The following is a 15,887-nucleotide window of genomic DNA, read 5'->3' on the forward strand; positions in this document are numbered from 1 at the left end:
ACAGCCGTATTCCCCTCAATCTTGGTAGGACTGAGCTACAGTCAGTTTCTCCCCATCCAGGCCCACGCAGCCTCCAGGCACTGACACTGAACTTCAACAGCCTCACTTGGCTGGCCTGGAATCAAAAGATACAGTTGGTTATCATCATCATACTGATGATATCAGACCCCAAATTGGCAGATGACTTCAACCGGGTTCATGTAGATGTTAAACGGGAGAGAGCGTGGGGCCCTGTGGCACCCTGCAAAGCAGGGGCTAGGGAGCAACCTCTCCCCACCTCGCCAACACTGACTGGAACTGACTGCAAAGGAAGGAAGAAAACCACCATAATTCAGTGCCCCCAAATCCCAACCATTCTCAGTCCAGCAGTTCCATGGATCCTGGAAAGTTGGAGCATTCAAAAATACCAGTCTGATTTCTGGCTGCTGGCTCTTCTTCCTTACAAGGAGAGCCATTCTGCCTCTGTCTACTGTCTTTTGCGTCTCATTTCCGAGCAAACCACTTTAATGTGGTTTAATGCCATATCCCTTTCTGCTCCCATTTTGTTGCATTATTGATGCAACCCTGCACTTCAGAAAAATCAATGGAAAACTGGGATGGCAGATGCAGAGAGAGGGGCTGGCCTTGGGAGCCCCTGTAGCTCCTCCTAGTTCAAGGTTTTCAACAACAACAATTAAAAAAACCTAGATGTTTTCCCTATATGAATCCAAGCCATTGGGCAAGGCCAGCTCTGTTTGGACCAGGCAGCTCATAGGCAGGCAGGATGCAAATATAATCAAATCTCCATGAGCTGGTCTGGATCCTCTGGACAGATGCTGCTGTGAATGGGAGGAGACCATTCCTTCTGCCTGAAAGCCTCAACTCTAGATAGAAGTGCAAGTATCTCCAGCAAATCTTGGTAAGTGCATCTTGATTTATGGGGTGGCTGAAGCAGTGCATAGGAAGAAGATGGGAAAGAATGGGAGGAGATGGAGGACCCTCCATAAGGGAAGGGCATCAAGCTACGTTGATGGAACTTTTTCTCTGAATAGCCCCAGGAGAAAAATCAGACTAAGAAAGAAGTGGGAAGGTCTCTGAAAATGCAAGCACTTAACCAGCGGTGCAATCTTACATGCATGTGAGCCCCACTGAGAGTTGCAGCCTTAAAACTGCCAGAGGGGGCTTATTCAAGGCAACCCACTGAGCTGCATGAACCAAACTGGAATATATTGCTTTAAGCAAATCAAGTCTGCCAGATAGGTGTGGGCTGGTTGTGGCCATTGCCTCAACAGTAAACAGGATCCACTTCGTACACACTTAAATGCCCCCTGCTTGCTGGGATGTCTTTCATTACAAGGTTGAAACTAGGGTCAGGGACAGAATTTGGGCTCAGCTACCTTCTGTTCCATTTGGTTATGTGAACATGTATCTGATATGAGTCAAGCTTTGGCACCCAGTAAATGACATTTTTGCCTACAGAATTTAAGTTCAAATAGTGGCTCTGAATATTCCTTGGACAGCTCTGTACTTATTTATTTAATGAATTTATATGGCTACCCAGCTCACAAATGTGACTGGGCAGCTAACAACACCTTAAGACTGGAAAAAAAAACAATATTAGCAAAGGATAAAAACCTGCTATGGACACAGAGGAAAACAAATGAAACAATTGACACAAACATTCTAATGGGCCGTCTAACCCCCCAGCCCCAGGCCCTGGAGAGCATCCAGGTCTTCAGTGCTTTATGAAAGGCCAGCAGGATTGGGGCCAATCTTACCTTGGAGGCTTTGGTGTTCCAGAGGGCAGGCGCTGGAATAAAGTATAAATGTACTAAGTGGGGCTGGGTCTACGCAGCCCAATCAAATGCATTCGTACTACAAGTTTTACATTTTTCAGATTGCAAAATACTGGAAGAAAGGCTAGGTGATAGAAAACAAGGAAAAGAGTATGGAGCAGGGAAAAGTTAGTTGAGGAGCAAGCCCAATACTTGGTAAAGAGGCTACAACTAAGCCTGCCTTTACTACCTTCTGCTCAGTGCAGAATTTCAGCAGAACAATGAGATCAGACTTCTGCTTTGCAAAGCAAATGGAGGATATGAAGAAGCCAGATTAATCAATTTGATTACGATGAATGCCAAGCCCATTCTCAGGCATGTTTTTTTAATAGCAGAAAGCTTTTCAAATATGCCTGACCAAAAATGATTCTGCTTTCTGTTACTTTAGAGCTGACAAAGCTACTTCCAGGATTTTAAAAGCTGTAGCAGGTCTAAATGTGCACTGGTGGCTTCATAGGGCTTTATACCAGCTTGATTACCGTATCTTCTTCTCCCAAGGCTACTAATTCTCCCATGGGGATCCTTAACTTTCACCATATCAGCATCTGAATAGCAGTTCTCCAGAGGACTATGTCACAGCTATATTGAAGAATACTGCGCTATATGATAGGTTTTCCATCACCCTCTTCTTTTTTCAATTTTAACCAACCCATGGATAGATGATATTCTAGAGGTGACGGACTCTTCCCTGGGGGAGCTGGGGGTTGTGACAACCAACAGGAAGCTCTGGCATGGGCTGGTCCATGAAGTCACGAAGAGTCGGAAGCGACTGAACAAATAAACAAGAAAGATGGTTAATTGAAGGTTATGGAAGAAGAAGAAGCTGCCTTGTATTCTATTAGAATATTGATCTCCCCAGTTCAATAACTGTTGATACAGTTTGACACTGGTTCCCCAAAGCTTCAGGCAAGAGTTTTCCAAGTGCTCCAACTCACCTAGCAATGCCATGGATTGCACCTGGAATGTTCTATATAAAAAGCAGGTACTCCACCACTGAGGAATGCTCTTTCCATCTCTAGCATTCTCTGTATCTTTCCAGGGCTGCCCCAAAGGATCTACTGCTCTCTCTCTGGGCACCCCTTCCCTGCAGCTCCAATGCTCCCACACATTCTCCAGCCACCCAGCAAGCTGGCTGTCCCATTTGTATCATTCCGAGTTGGTCCCCAGGGTGATGGTTTGTGAGGTGGAAGTGGATGGGCGACATCACCGATCCTTCAGAAAGCATCATGCTGAGGATCCCTTCAGACCAATGCAAATGAAACAGTAGTGCAAGCAGTAAACTGCTTCAGAGAGCTACCCACATCAGGCCCAATGAAATGGCTGTTTTAGATAGGATTGGCTGCTTGCAGGGGGTGCTTTAATGAACTTAAATTTTTGTTTATTTTGAAATCTTCCTTGTGGGTAGTAGGATAATGTTGGAAGAGCATGATTAGAGCTGGTCACACAAGACAGAACAGGAGTGGGTAACCTGTGCCCTCCATGCTGAACCACAGTTCCCAGCATCCCCCACCACTGGTTATGCTAGTTGAGGATGTTGCAAGCTGTAGTTCAGCAACATTGAGAAAACCATAGGTTCCCTACCTCTAGAGTGGGGCATACAAGCAAAGCAGGAAATCATCGTAATAAAGTAAATGAGTAGATAAAATAAAACTAATAAACATAACAAGCTTCATATGCCAGAGCACTTTTTAAAAAAAATTAAATAACTGGCACCCTGAAAAAAAATCAGCATTAGTTCAAGTTATATCTTTGTGGGAGAGTTAATTCCACAAGCAGTGCACTGACAAGAGGAAGGATCACTTTCTTCCTTAAGCACATAAGTAGCTTTAAGATGTATTGTAACAGATTAGTACAAAGCAGATTACCTTTGAGTGGAGAAAACATCTAAAACAATTAAGGACACAGTACGTAAACACCCAAAGTCCTTCGGCATTAAAAAAAAACCCCAAAAAACTCTTTGCAAATTCTATGGATATTTTGAGAGGATAGGTGGTCCTACGTGGAATACACATCACCAGAACGGCAGATTTCTTTGCTGGCTATCACTGGGCACTGCTCTCAGAACATCCTACAGAACCCCCATTTGTATTACTGTACAAACAGGGAGCAGGAACATATGATGCAGGAACTGGATGGAGTTACCATGTGATTCTTCTGTTGTTTATAGATTCTAGAATTTGGCTGCACACACATGAAATACTTTGTAGACAGAATACAGTAACTGGTGCTGGGCAGCATCATTGCTTCCAAAGTTACTCAAACTATTGGTGATTCTGGAGAAGACTCTTGAGCAGTTCAGAATTAGATAACCTGACTGGAGCTTAGCTGGATTGGCAGTGACTTGGAAGAACACCTAGAGCCCCCAGTTGAGCTCCAACAAAGGTTTATGGGCACAGTTTATGGTGACATGGATGGGGTGTATCCCTCAGACTCATGGGATCTGGATAACTGCAGAGTTTGACAGGGCCCAGAATGAGCCAAAGTGCCTGCTAAACATTGTATGTGTATCTCTCAGATTGGATTGAGAGAAGAATGCATGAGGCCTTCCTCTGCTATGACTTTTAGACTAAATGCCCTGCGATGACTCTTCTGAAGCGTATGTTTAAAGAAGTGTTAGGTAGGAATGGAAAATCAACATCAATTTTGCAGGACTGACCCACAAACAGGAAGCAAGGAAAGAGACTGCAGCATCCTTCTTAAAGAGTATCTTTCCTGCCGAACCCTTATGGGCTCTGTCCCATTCTGATGCCACCATTTCTCTGGAGGTTCATTTTCAGGAGGAACCATCCCCCAGTTTGCTCCTGAAGGGAGTTGCTTTAGAAAGGAACTTCTGCTATAGCATTTCCCTAAGCTTTGCATTGAAGGGAAAGGCAAATGCTCTCTGTTTCTGGGGTGTGAAAGGCCTCTTCAGATCTCTCTAGTTTGAACCCAGGCCACCTTTCCTTAGCCAAGAAGGGAAAAAGCTGGACAATCCTTTTCAGAGCCAAGTCCAAGTCTCTGCCTCTTTCTCTGGAACTCCAGCTGGCTTGGACTAATCAGTTTCAGCCCTCTGGAATGTCTCCAAGGCCTGAACAGGAGTCTGCCCCTGGCTGGACTCCTGTTAAACCCCACCATCTGGCTTCAGTGAGTTGGGGAGTATGGGGGAAGTAGGAAAAATGCTTTTATGGCTTTGTTTGTTCTGCTCCAGCCAACTGAGTGCCCTTGGATTTCCCAGAATGCTTCACTTGCCTTTTGTGTATGCCTCTACTGGCCACATTCAGGAGAAAAGTAGTGGTGCGCACGTGATTTGTTGGAATTATCAGGGATCAACTCAGCATTGTCTCATAAGCATAAGGGGGTTGTGCTAGTAAACACATCTCTATTGTGCTTGTGGAATGTCACATGGGCCACCTGATTTCCACTTCCTCCTTCTTCTTGGCCTTGGGGATTAACAATCTCCATTACCCTTCTGGCAGACATGCAAGCAGGAGGTGCTGCAGGAATGCAGCCCGCCGCCTACCATCTCACTTGCATGTAGACTTTCTATTCCACATAGTGGAATAGTGTCTACAAAGTGTCTACAAAGTGTCTAAAAAGTGTCTACAAAGAACCAGTGATGATTAAGTGCTTTCTACCATGAACCTACCTGAATCCAGATCTACTGAATAAAAGTAAGCTATCTCTATTTTTCTTCATCTAACTACAGTGTGAAGACTGAATTTATTCCTGAACATAATTAAGCTTAATGTGCAAGTTCTCTTTTTTGGTTCACGCGTCTACTCTGCAAGATTGCTGTTAGCTGCTTGGAGTTCTTTTATTAACCTTTAAAAACTCCATCAGTTATAAGATGGACAGAGATTTGTAAATATATGCACACTGTCTTCCAATGCTCTGCAGGCTGTCTACAGAGACCCAAGAAGCAAGATGCAAAAGAAAAAAAAAGTGGGGGGGGGGCTGGAAAGAGTTAGCAGCAGTTGCTGGAATACTGCTCCCTCTGTCCCCAAAACTCATACTGTCTGTTTTATCTTGGGGGAAAGTCAGGGTGGACATGCTTAAAGGCACCCTATAAGTGCCCCATAAAACATAGCAGGAATGCCTCTACAGAGCAGGGGCAAGCAAGAGGCTTTGGAATTCAACTCCGATCAACTCCTGGCAGTAGAGTCAGGGATCAGGGCAGAAAAGCCACTTCACCTGAATCTCTGTACTGTCCACCTTCCCTCCAGCTCTCAGAGACAGAGAGAGGTACATATGTTACATTATGTCATCCCCATGTGGCAATCAAAGCCTTCTATGCAAAACTTAGGGAAAGGCTATAGCAGAAGTGCCTTTCTAAAGCGACTCCCTTCAGGAGCAAACTGGGGGATGGTTCCTCCTGAAAATGAACCTCCAGAGATATGTAAGTGAAGATATACACAGTATAACATCTGTAACTCTGCTCCAAGAGTTTGAAGGAAGGTGTGCTATATGTACCGTTCTGATAGATCCTTTACTGTATATCCTTTTCTGCAACACAGCTAAACACCAGGACCTGGATAGCTCCTAAAACAAATGTATATAGTCACCTCAAGTGCAATGGTAGAGCCAGTTTGGTGTAGTGGTTAAGGCACCTGGCTAGAAATGGGCAGACGGTGAGTTCTAGTCCTACCTTAGGCACGGAGCCAGCTGAGTGACCCTGGGCCAGTCCCTCTTTCTCAGCCCTAGGAGGCAGGCAAGGGCAAGCCACTTCTGAAAAGCCTTGCCAAGAAAACTGCAGGGACTAGTCCAGGCAGTCCAGGCAGTCACCAGGAGTCAACACTGACAGGAAGGCAGAAAAAAAGGAGTCAGCATGAGGCCCTCTCCTAATTCTCTTCTAATGCCAAGTTGGGTCGAGGTAAAATGCTGGCTTTTTCCAGAGCTTTGAACTCAAACCTTTACATGCTATGTTGTAACATACTGGTTGACCTAATTAAAATATTGCCTTAATTATGGGGGGAGGGGTTTTTTTGCCCCTTATGGATAGCCTGGCTGCTTTTTTGCTTTTTGTGAAGGGTGGATAAATATCCCGGTTCCAAGATGCACCAGCATCGGCCTGCCTACATATAGCTATGTGTTTAGATGATGTGCTGATGGGCTGAGCAAAAGACAGGGAATATAAAGAAGGTAGAGGAAGTTTTTTTGTGGTGGTGGGGGGGGCATGGTTTCAAAAAAGGAAAAGGAAAAGGAAAAAAAGTGCTAGTTAACTTTTTATTTATTTATTTATTTTGGAACTTTCAAGTCAGCATTGACTTCTGGTGACTGCCTGGACAAGTCCCTGCAGTTTCCTTGGCAAGGTTTTTGAAAATGGTTTGCCCTTGCCTGCTTCCCAGGGCTGACAGAGAGGGACTGGCCCAAGGTCACCCAGCTGGCTTTGTGCCTAAGGTGGGACCAGAACTCACCATCTCCTGGCTTCTAGAGCAAAGCCTTTAACCACTACGCCAAACTGGCTCTCAATTGCCTTAATAAATTTAAGTTCCAAAGCTCCAGAGTGCCATTTTGCAGCAGCTGTTGGCTCCTATGTTAGCAAGGCAGTGATTGAATTGCATACGTCCTTGAAAGGATGCTGCCATTTACCTTTTTCCTGCTCAAGGCAAAAATGAAGCCTCTTCTGTCTCCTCGGTTAGCCTGTCTTTTTTCATGTTTTCGTGATTTTTTAAAATGAACATTTCAGTACCTTTGATGAACACTTTTTCCACGAACATTTCAGTACTGTTCATATACTTTTCATGGTCTTTTATAATTCTGTTGACCAAATCTGAGCCATCCACAGCCAGATGTAGCAGTGGACATAATTTTGCTTCCCTTACATTCCCATACAATGTTATCAAAAACATGTGTGATAATGGGATGGGAGAACACCAGGAAATTAGACTAGACTGGGACATTGAAAAGCACACTGGAATAAGGCAATGGTAAATCACCTCTGTATTGTGCCCCACTCTCCGAAAATGTCCTTATACAGGCAATCTTCGCTTAACAACCATTTGTTTAGTGATGGTTCAGACTTACAACAGTGCTGGAAAACCGACTTACAACCTGTCCTCACACTTATGATCATTGCTGCAGCCACCTCTCACTTGGGCACTTGGCAACTGGTTCGCATTTATGACCGTCACAGCATCCCATGGTCACCTTTGCCATTTTTGACCTTCCTGGCCAGCTTCTGGCAAGCAAAATCAATGGGGAACCACGTGATTTGCTTAACAACCACGTGGTTTGCTTAACAGCTGCCACAAAAAAGGTTGTAAAATTGGGTCAGATTCACTTAATGACTGCTTCACTTAGCAACTGAAATGCCAGTCACAATTGTGGTCATTATGCGAGGACTACCTGTAGTCACCAGGAACTGAGCTTCTCTCAATAGTGTCCTTTCTATTACCTGACTAAAGTGTAAGAGGAAAGCCCCCAAGATGGGGAAATTTTTCTATTTGTCCCGTGTGAGGACTTCAGTGTCTCTCTTGAGAGCCACTTAGACAGGGGTAGAGGAGGAAATTAATTTCATTTGGATTTTGATGCAAATGTATTCAATTTGCCCTCCTGAACCACCCTGCATACCAGAATGCACTCACATGCTGAAATTCCTATCTTTCAGAATTTACTGGGCAATTCCAACTTAAAGTAAGGCATGCCACAAGTGCATCCCAAATTGTATTTATATTAGGTAAAATTTCTTTGCAGAAAGTTGACCACACAAGGAGAAATGTGTACATTTTGGATACATGTTTTCCTGTGTACATTTTGGATACATGTTTTCCTGTTTGCAAACTGAATTGGAAATTGGGAAAATGAATTTAAGGATGGGCAAAAGAGAAAACAAATGAAATTGAAACGGATATGCTGATCCCTTGTTTGGACCACTTTCCCTACACTATGCCTGAGCTACAGTAATGCACCCTGTATTTCTTGTGTCATACAGCAAGGGTGAGCAACCTATGCATTTCCTTCTTATTGTTATTGGACTCCAAATCCCATCAGCTTCGGACAGCTTGTCCAGTCAATGGTCAAGGATGATGGAAACGAAGGTCAACAATAGCTGAAGAGCCAGAGATTCCCTAACGCTGCCATAGAGGGCAATGAGGAACCTTGAAACCTGTGTGGCCAACTAGTCTGTGTCATCATCTGCATGTACACACATGCACATGCACATATTATCTTTCACACACAGAGAGATGTGCACATACTCCATACCAGCATCATGCAGGCTTTCCCATGTCTGACTCAACCTGACCATTTGAATTCAGCTTCTCAGCCATGCTGTACAGGAATGGGATGTTGGACGGGACCCTGGCTTATGTATGTATCAGAGAGCGCATGTCTGTGCTTAAGTGATGCTACTTCTTGTCTAGTAAAATTCTGGATCTCTGTGTAACTAGGCAACTTTTCCTGGCCAAAACACACACAGCAAGAACACCCCCTAGAGGTTTGCTGTCATATTAAATAATGGCCACTGTAATGAAATCATTACATATTCAAAAAATAGTAATTTGCAGATTTATTATAAAAAGCAACTACAGTCAAAAATTATAATCATTATGACAGTTGTTATTATAAAACCATTATGCATTTCACAAACTACTATCTTGTGTCGACAGAACAGACTGGAATTCATGTGTTTAACAATACAAAGTGACAACTTTTGGGTATTGCTTGTCAAGGATGTGCTAGCCCTCATTTGCTTTTGAACACTGCAGTAAGCTGGACCATTTATTTATTTGTTTGTTTCTTACTATTATTTATATGCTGCCTTTGAATGACTCTGGGTGGCTTACAACAGTACACTAAAAACATCCACAAAACCCAAAATATTACAAACATTAAATCATTAAAAACATTAAATTGGTGCAGTGTAGACTAGCCTCCTCGTGGTGCACCCTGGGCAATGTGACTTGCAGACACATCTGGCTGCTGGACCTCACAAGGATTTCCCAGCAAGAAAAAACAGCATGAACACCAAACTGCTATGCCATACGATAAAAAAAAAATCATTTTTTAAAAATCTGCTGCTGTCTTTCATAAAATTTATTCTCCAAAAGACCCGTGGAAGAGGAACTCCTTCAGCTGTTTTCTAAAAAATAAAAAGGTGAGAGCTGGCTGCCCGTCCAGGAGCGAGCTATTCAAAAATGAGGGATTGCTGCTTAAGACACCACTCCATGGGTTGCAACCCACCAATCTCTCTAGGGGTGACCACTTGCAGCATCCTCTCCAAGCCAAATAGTGCAGGATGGGCAGCCTGGAGTGGAGACAGACAATTGGGTACCATCAGCGCTTTGATGATACCAGGCTCTCAGTCGATGGATGACCTCTCTCTCTGGTTTCATGGGAATGCTAAAGAAGATGTTCTTGTTCTTGTGTGGCAGGTTTTGAATATCCTAAAGACTGGAAGCCAGCATGGCTCTGACCAGTGCCTTCAAGGCTGTTACCAATAAGCCTGGACTGATCATCTGGAGAGTTGAGGTGGGATAAATGCAGCTGTTGTAATGCTAACTTGAAGGCTTCTTTCCTCTCCCAGCTTCACAGCAACCTGTTGAATGATCACCATTTCTTCACTTTGCATTTGTTCCATGTTGGGCATCTTTAGAACCTGACATCTAGGTAACATCCTAGCTAGATTGTAGGGGTGTTCACCAATCATAAGATTGGACTGTGGACTGATTCATTCATCTGGAGGAAATTGGATGTGACTCAGTTTAAACCTGAGTGTTGCATTTGCTCTTTCCCCCCTTTGTTTGGTGAGTAAAGTTGGTGAAAATAGCAGACCCTATGGAAGTACCATTTGTGTCCCTCCACAAAAAAAACCTATCTTGAAAATTATTTGTAAGATAGACACAAGGGTTATGTAGCTAGCTTCTTTTAAAATCTAATGTAAAAGATTCAGGATGTGTATGTTTTTAGCCAAAATTAGATGACTGTCAAGCACTGCCTACTGCTGAGTAAGACACAGACGCTGATTCATAGGAGAGCAGGTTCTGGTTTATTCATACGTAGAGTCAGTTGTGAAAAAAGCTGAGAGTGAGGGGAGCGCGCCGGTGTGGGGTTTAAATACCCCGCGCCGGTCAGCGCCCCCTCACCCTGGGTTACGTCATCCCCCCTTTGTCCTGTATACTGTCGTGCCGGTAGGTGAAGGGTTGCGGGGCCCCAGCTGTTGCCCCGGGATCGCCCATCATCGGTTTCCTCCTTCAGCCGGTGATTGCTGTCAGCTGGGCGATCTCCGTTGCGCTTTTGCTAACAGCTTGGGTGTGCCTCGTGATCCGCCTTGTCTTTGTCTTTCCTTCTTTCTCTTTTGTGTCCTGATGGCTGAATCATCTGCCCAGGGTCTGTGTCTGTTGTTGTGCGTGCTATGCTTATCTTGAGTCCCTTCCTCTGCTTCCTCGTTATTGTCATGTGTGCCGTTGTGCTGATGTCTTCAGCTCAACGGCACTCATGACATACTGCCCCCTGTCCGAATAGTGCCCCCCCCGGCCTTCCGGGTGTTCACCAGGAGAGCTGTCAAAATTGGTTTTGTTTTTTTTTTAAAATTTCCCGCTGGAGTGTTTTCGCCCCTCCCTTTGTTCCACCTTCTACCTCGTGTCCATCTAGGGTGTGTTCCCAGTGCGCATGCCCCGACCACACCCTGGGCGTGCGCATGCCCCGGCCACACCCTGCTTGTTTGGCTCAGTTTGTCGAGGAAAGAGGCGTGGCTGGTCGGGTGCTTTTCAGCTCCAGGTAGGGCCCTTATCTTTTTGTAATTGCGTCATCATTGTTGTGTGTGCATCCTGGGCGTTGCCCCCAGGCATGCACTGGTGACCAATTGTCACTCCCTCGTGGGCCCGGGGTGGGGGGAGGGTGAGTCCGGGGGGGGGAGGTCTACCCAAGTCGCGGGCTTGGGGGGCCATTTCCCCTGGGGGCGCAGCGGGTGGGGGGGGGCCTGCGGGGAAAAGGGTGCTCAGGTGCCGGTTCGGCTTGTCGCCCCTTTGGCTTGTCGGGGTACGTCCGGTGGAATGCCCGGGTCAGGTCTGGCGCCTTGACGTGTTGCGCCACCACCCATTCTGGGTGGGGGAAGTGTTTCCACCTTACTAAGTAGTGTAATGTTCCCCGTTGACGGCGAGAGTCGAGTATTTCTCTTACGTCAAAATGTTGTTGGCCGTCGATCATCACTGGGGAGGGCAGTGGCGTGCTCGGGTGCCATCGAGAGGTGGTTGCAGGTTTCAGGAGGCTGGTGTGAAATACCAGGTGGAGTCTCCGTAGATTGTGCGGCAGGTCCAGGCGTATTGCCACCGAGTTCACTATCTGTGTTACTCAAAGCGGCCCGATATACTTAGGCCCCAGTTTTTTCGAGGGTTGAGGTGACTTCAGGAATTTGGTGGATAGGTAGACCATATCCCCTGCCTGGAACGTCGGTTGCTGGCACCGGTGCTTGTCGGCCTGCTCTTTGTAGGCCGCCTGTGCTTCCTTCAGCGCTGCCGTGATTATTGGCCACGATTCCGCTATCTTCCGTCCCCAGTCACTAGCGTCCACTTGGGGTCCCGGGGGTTGCGGTAGCTCCGGTATGGGTACGAAGTCGCACCCCGAGACTACTTCGAACGGGGTTTTCCCCGTGCTCGTGTGGACGGCGTTATTATATGCGACTTCTGCAAACGGGAGCAGTTCGACCCAGTCGTCTTGGTGGTAGTTGGTGTATGAGCGTATGAATTGTTCTAGGGTGGCATTGAGGACCTCTGTGGCTCCGTCCGTCTGGGGGTGCCAGGCCGTGGATAGGGCTTGTTGGGTCCCCGTCAGCTTTAGGAAGGCCCGCCAGAATTTCGAAGTGAATTGTGTGCCCCTGTCAGTCACCACGCGTGCGGGACATCCGTGTAACCTGTACACGTGTATAAGGAAGAGTTTGGCTAGTTGTTGGGCGGACGGGACCGATGAGCAAGGGATGAAGTGGGCCTGTTTCGAAAAGTAGTCTTTCACCACCCAAATGGCCATTTTCTTCTGGCTGGGTGGGAGATCTACTATGAAATCCATGGAGATTTCCTCCCATGGGCGGGAGGGCTCCGCCACCTTTTGTAAAAGTCCCGGGGGCTTACCTGGTGCCCGTTTAGCCCTGGCGCATGTCGGGCAGGACGCTACATAGGCTTTCACGTCCCGTCTTAGCGTGGGCCACCAGAATTGACGCCGTGTTAGGTGCAGGGTCTTTAGGAACCCGAAGTGTCCCGCTTGCTTGGTGTCGTGGGATCGGCGCAAGATTGCCTGGCGTTGCGAGTCCGGGACATATATTCTGTCTTCCCCCCATGCCAGGTCCTGTGCCATCGTCACCTTGTCGGGGTTTGCTAGGAGCCAAGGGTTGGTTTTGAGCACGGCGGTGAGGTCCGCGCGTATCCCCCCTGGCAGTTGCGGTTGGCGCCGTCTGGTCACTGGTTGCCCCACCATCGGTTGCGCCGTGGGATTGGGCTGCCTCCGAGCGCCGCTCCGGGTGGTCACAGCCATCCCCAGCTGGGAAGCGGATAGGACCGTCCCGATCATGTCTGGGGCGGGCTCCTCGTCTTGGGGCAGTCGGGAGAGGGCGTCAGCCAGGAAGTTCTTTTTGCCCGGCATGAACTTCAGCTGAAAGTTGAAGCGGCTGAAGAATTGGGCCCATCTGACCTGTTTTGGGCTGAGGCGTCTGGGCGTTCGGAGGGCCTCGAGGTTCCGGTGGTCTGTCCAGACCTCGAATGGTTGGGTGGCTCCTTCCAGTAGGTGCCTCCATGTTTCCAGCGCCGATTTTACGGTGAAGGCTTCCTTCTCCCAGACGTGCCAACGCCTTTCTGTCTCAGAGAATTTCCTCGACAGGTAGGCGCACGGTTTCAGGACTCCTGTGGGGTCCTTTTGGAGTAGGATGGCCCCCAGGGAGAAGTCTGAGGCATCGGCTTGGACCACGAACGGCCGTTCTGGGTCCGGGTGCGCAAGGATTGGCTCCGTGGTGAACAGCGCTTTCAGCCTGTTGAATGCGGTTTGGCATGCGGGAGTCCAATTTAGTACTGTGCCCGGGTTCTTGGCGCGTCGTGTGTCCCCCACCCCTTTAGTTTTGAGGAGGTCTGTTAGGGGGAGGGCTATCTCCGCGAACCCCCGTGCGAATGACCCGTAAAAATTCGCGAAGCCGAGGAAGCTCTGGAGTTGGTGCCTGTTACGGGGGCGTTCCCAATTCACCACCGCCTCGACTTTTGCGGGGTCCATCTCTATGCCTTCTCCGGAGATTCGGTACCCCAGGTAGTCTAGGCGTGCTTTATGGAATTCGCACTTTGAGGGTTTGGCATAGAGTTTCGCCCTTTTTAGTTTGTCGAGGACTTGTCTGACTAGGGTCACGTGTTCCTCGTGCGTTTTGGAGTAGATAAGGACGTCGTCTATGTAGACCAGGACCCCTTTGAACAGGTGTTCATGCAGAACCTCATTGATGAGCTGCATGAACACCCCCGGGGCCCCTGCTAGTCCGAATGGCAGCACTTTGTACTGAAAGGCGCCTAGGGGGCAGTTGAACGCAGTTTTCCATTCGTCCCCCTCCCTGATTCGGATTCGGTAGTACGCCTCGCGAAGGTCCAGCTTGGAGAATACTCTGCCCATGGACAGGTGGGCGAGCATGTCTTTCACGAGGGGTAAGGGGTATTTATTGGATAGGGAAGCTGCGTTGAGGCCCCGGTAGTCGGTGCAGAGCCGCAGGGTGCCGTCTTTTTTCTCTCGGAATAAGATGGGCGCTCCGACCGGTGAGCATGCCGGCTCTATGAATCCCCTCTCTAGGTTTTTGTCGATGAACTCCCGAAGGGTTGCCATCTCCTTCGGGGTCATCGAGTAAATCTTTGGCCTAGGTAAGGGGACATTGGGCAGCAGGTCAATCCTACAGTCCGTTTTGCGGTGGGGGGGTAGTTGATCAGCTTCCGCCTCTCCGAAGACCTCTGAGAAGTCCGTGTATTGCTCCGGTAGGTCTTCTGGGGTAGCTGTGTTGTCCTGGGTTGCCGCCTCTGCTCGTCCCACAGTGGGGTTGGTCCTGCCCGCTGGAACTGGCACCCGGTACTCGCCGTCGTTGAATCGGAAGGTGCGGGTCTTCCAGTCGATGCGCGGGTTGTTTGTCGCGAGCCATGGTATTCCCAAGACTACGATGGGCCGTCCTATGTGGGTTACCACGAACGATGTTCGTTCAGTGTGGGTACCCATTTGTAGGGTGACCGGCTCGGTCTGCATCGTGGCTGGTTTCCCTCCCGCTGTTGAGCTGTCCAGCTGGTGAAATGCCAGCGGCGTGGGGAGAGGGAGGCAGCGTAGGTCGAGTTTGGCGACTATGTCGGGGTGGATTAGGTTTTTCGAGCACCCCGAGTCCACTAGTGCCGCGGCCATGGTGGCTCCGTTGCCCACCGAAAGCTTGATTGCCGCCATTATTACGGAGCTTTCGCCGCTCTGTCGAAGTGATCCACGCCTCTGTCCCACCACCTGCCTCGCGGCGCGTTTTAAGGCAGGCGGGGAGCGTTTCCCGCCGGCTGGTCTGGGTCTACAGCGTCCTCTCCCCCCCAGTAAGCGTCCCAGCCTTCATCCAGTGTCGCTGTGGCTCCGGTCATTCGGCGGTGGGGGGGCGGCGGCGGGTTAGTTGGTTTGAGGCTAGGTTTCAGTGCGGGTTTAGGAGCGCTAGCTGGGGTTCGGTTGGAGAAGCAATCTGCCGTTTTGTGCCCCATTTTTCCACACCTCCCGCAGGGCCCGCGAGTTAATTTCTTCCTTGGATATGTGGGACCGGCCGTCCCCACGTGTGGCGCGGGTACCTTTGGGCAGGTGTTGGTTTTGTCTTCCGTCGTTGCCATTAGGAAGGTGCGGTGCGCATGTTCTGCTCTCCCCGCGAGGTGGATCCAGCCTTGCAGAGCCTCCGGGTCGTCCCGGTAGAGAGCCCATTGGAGTACTTCACGGTTGAGCCCCCTTTTGAACATTTCTAGCAGGGTGGTCTCGGACCAGTCGTTGATCTTCCTTGCGAGGGCTTTGAATTCGAGGGCGTAGTCCGGGACAGTGCGTGCGCCCTGTTTGAGGCTTTGGAGTGCGCTTTTAGCCCTCTCTTTGGCTAGCGGGTCCTCAAAGTAGCGCTTCATCTCGGTGATGAAGGCATGGAAG

General features: G+C 48.4%; 1 protein-coding gene across 1 annotated transcript in view; it reads left to right on the plus strand.

Annotated features, from left to right (window-relative positions):
- The first annotated feature begins 667 nt into the window (after positions 1-667).
- AVIL (advillin) overlaps positions 668-15,887 on the plus strand; it is a 42,089-nt gene continuing 26,869 nt past the window's right edge. Inside the window, exons 1-2 of the mRNA XM_063293788.1 lie at positions 668-898; positions 10,166-10,262. Of these exons, the coding sequence (XP_063149858.1) occupies positions 10,197-10,262 (66 nt within the window). The 5' untranslated portion in view covers positions 668-898; positions 10,166-10,196. The remainder of the gene's footprint in view (positions 899-10,165; positions 10,263-15,887) is intronic.

The sequence above is a fragment of the Candoia aspera genome, chromosome 2, assembly GCF_035149785.1.
Source record: "Candoia aspera isolate rCanAsp1 chromosome 2, rCanAsp1.hap2, whole genome shotgun sequence".
NCBI classification, from domain to species: Eukaryota; Metazoa; Chordata; class Lepidosauria; order Squamata; family Boidae; genus Candoia; species Candoia aspera.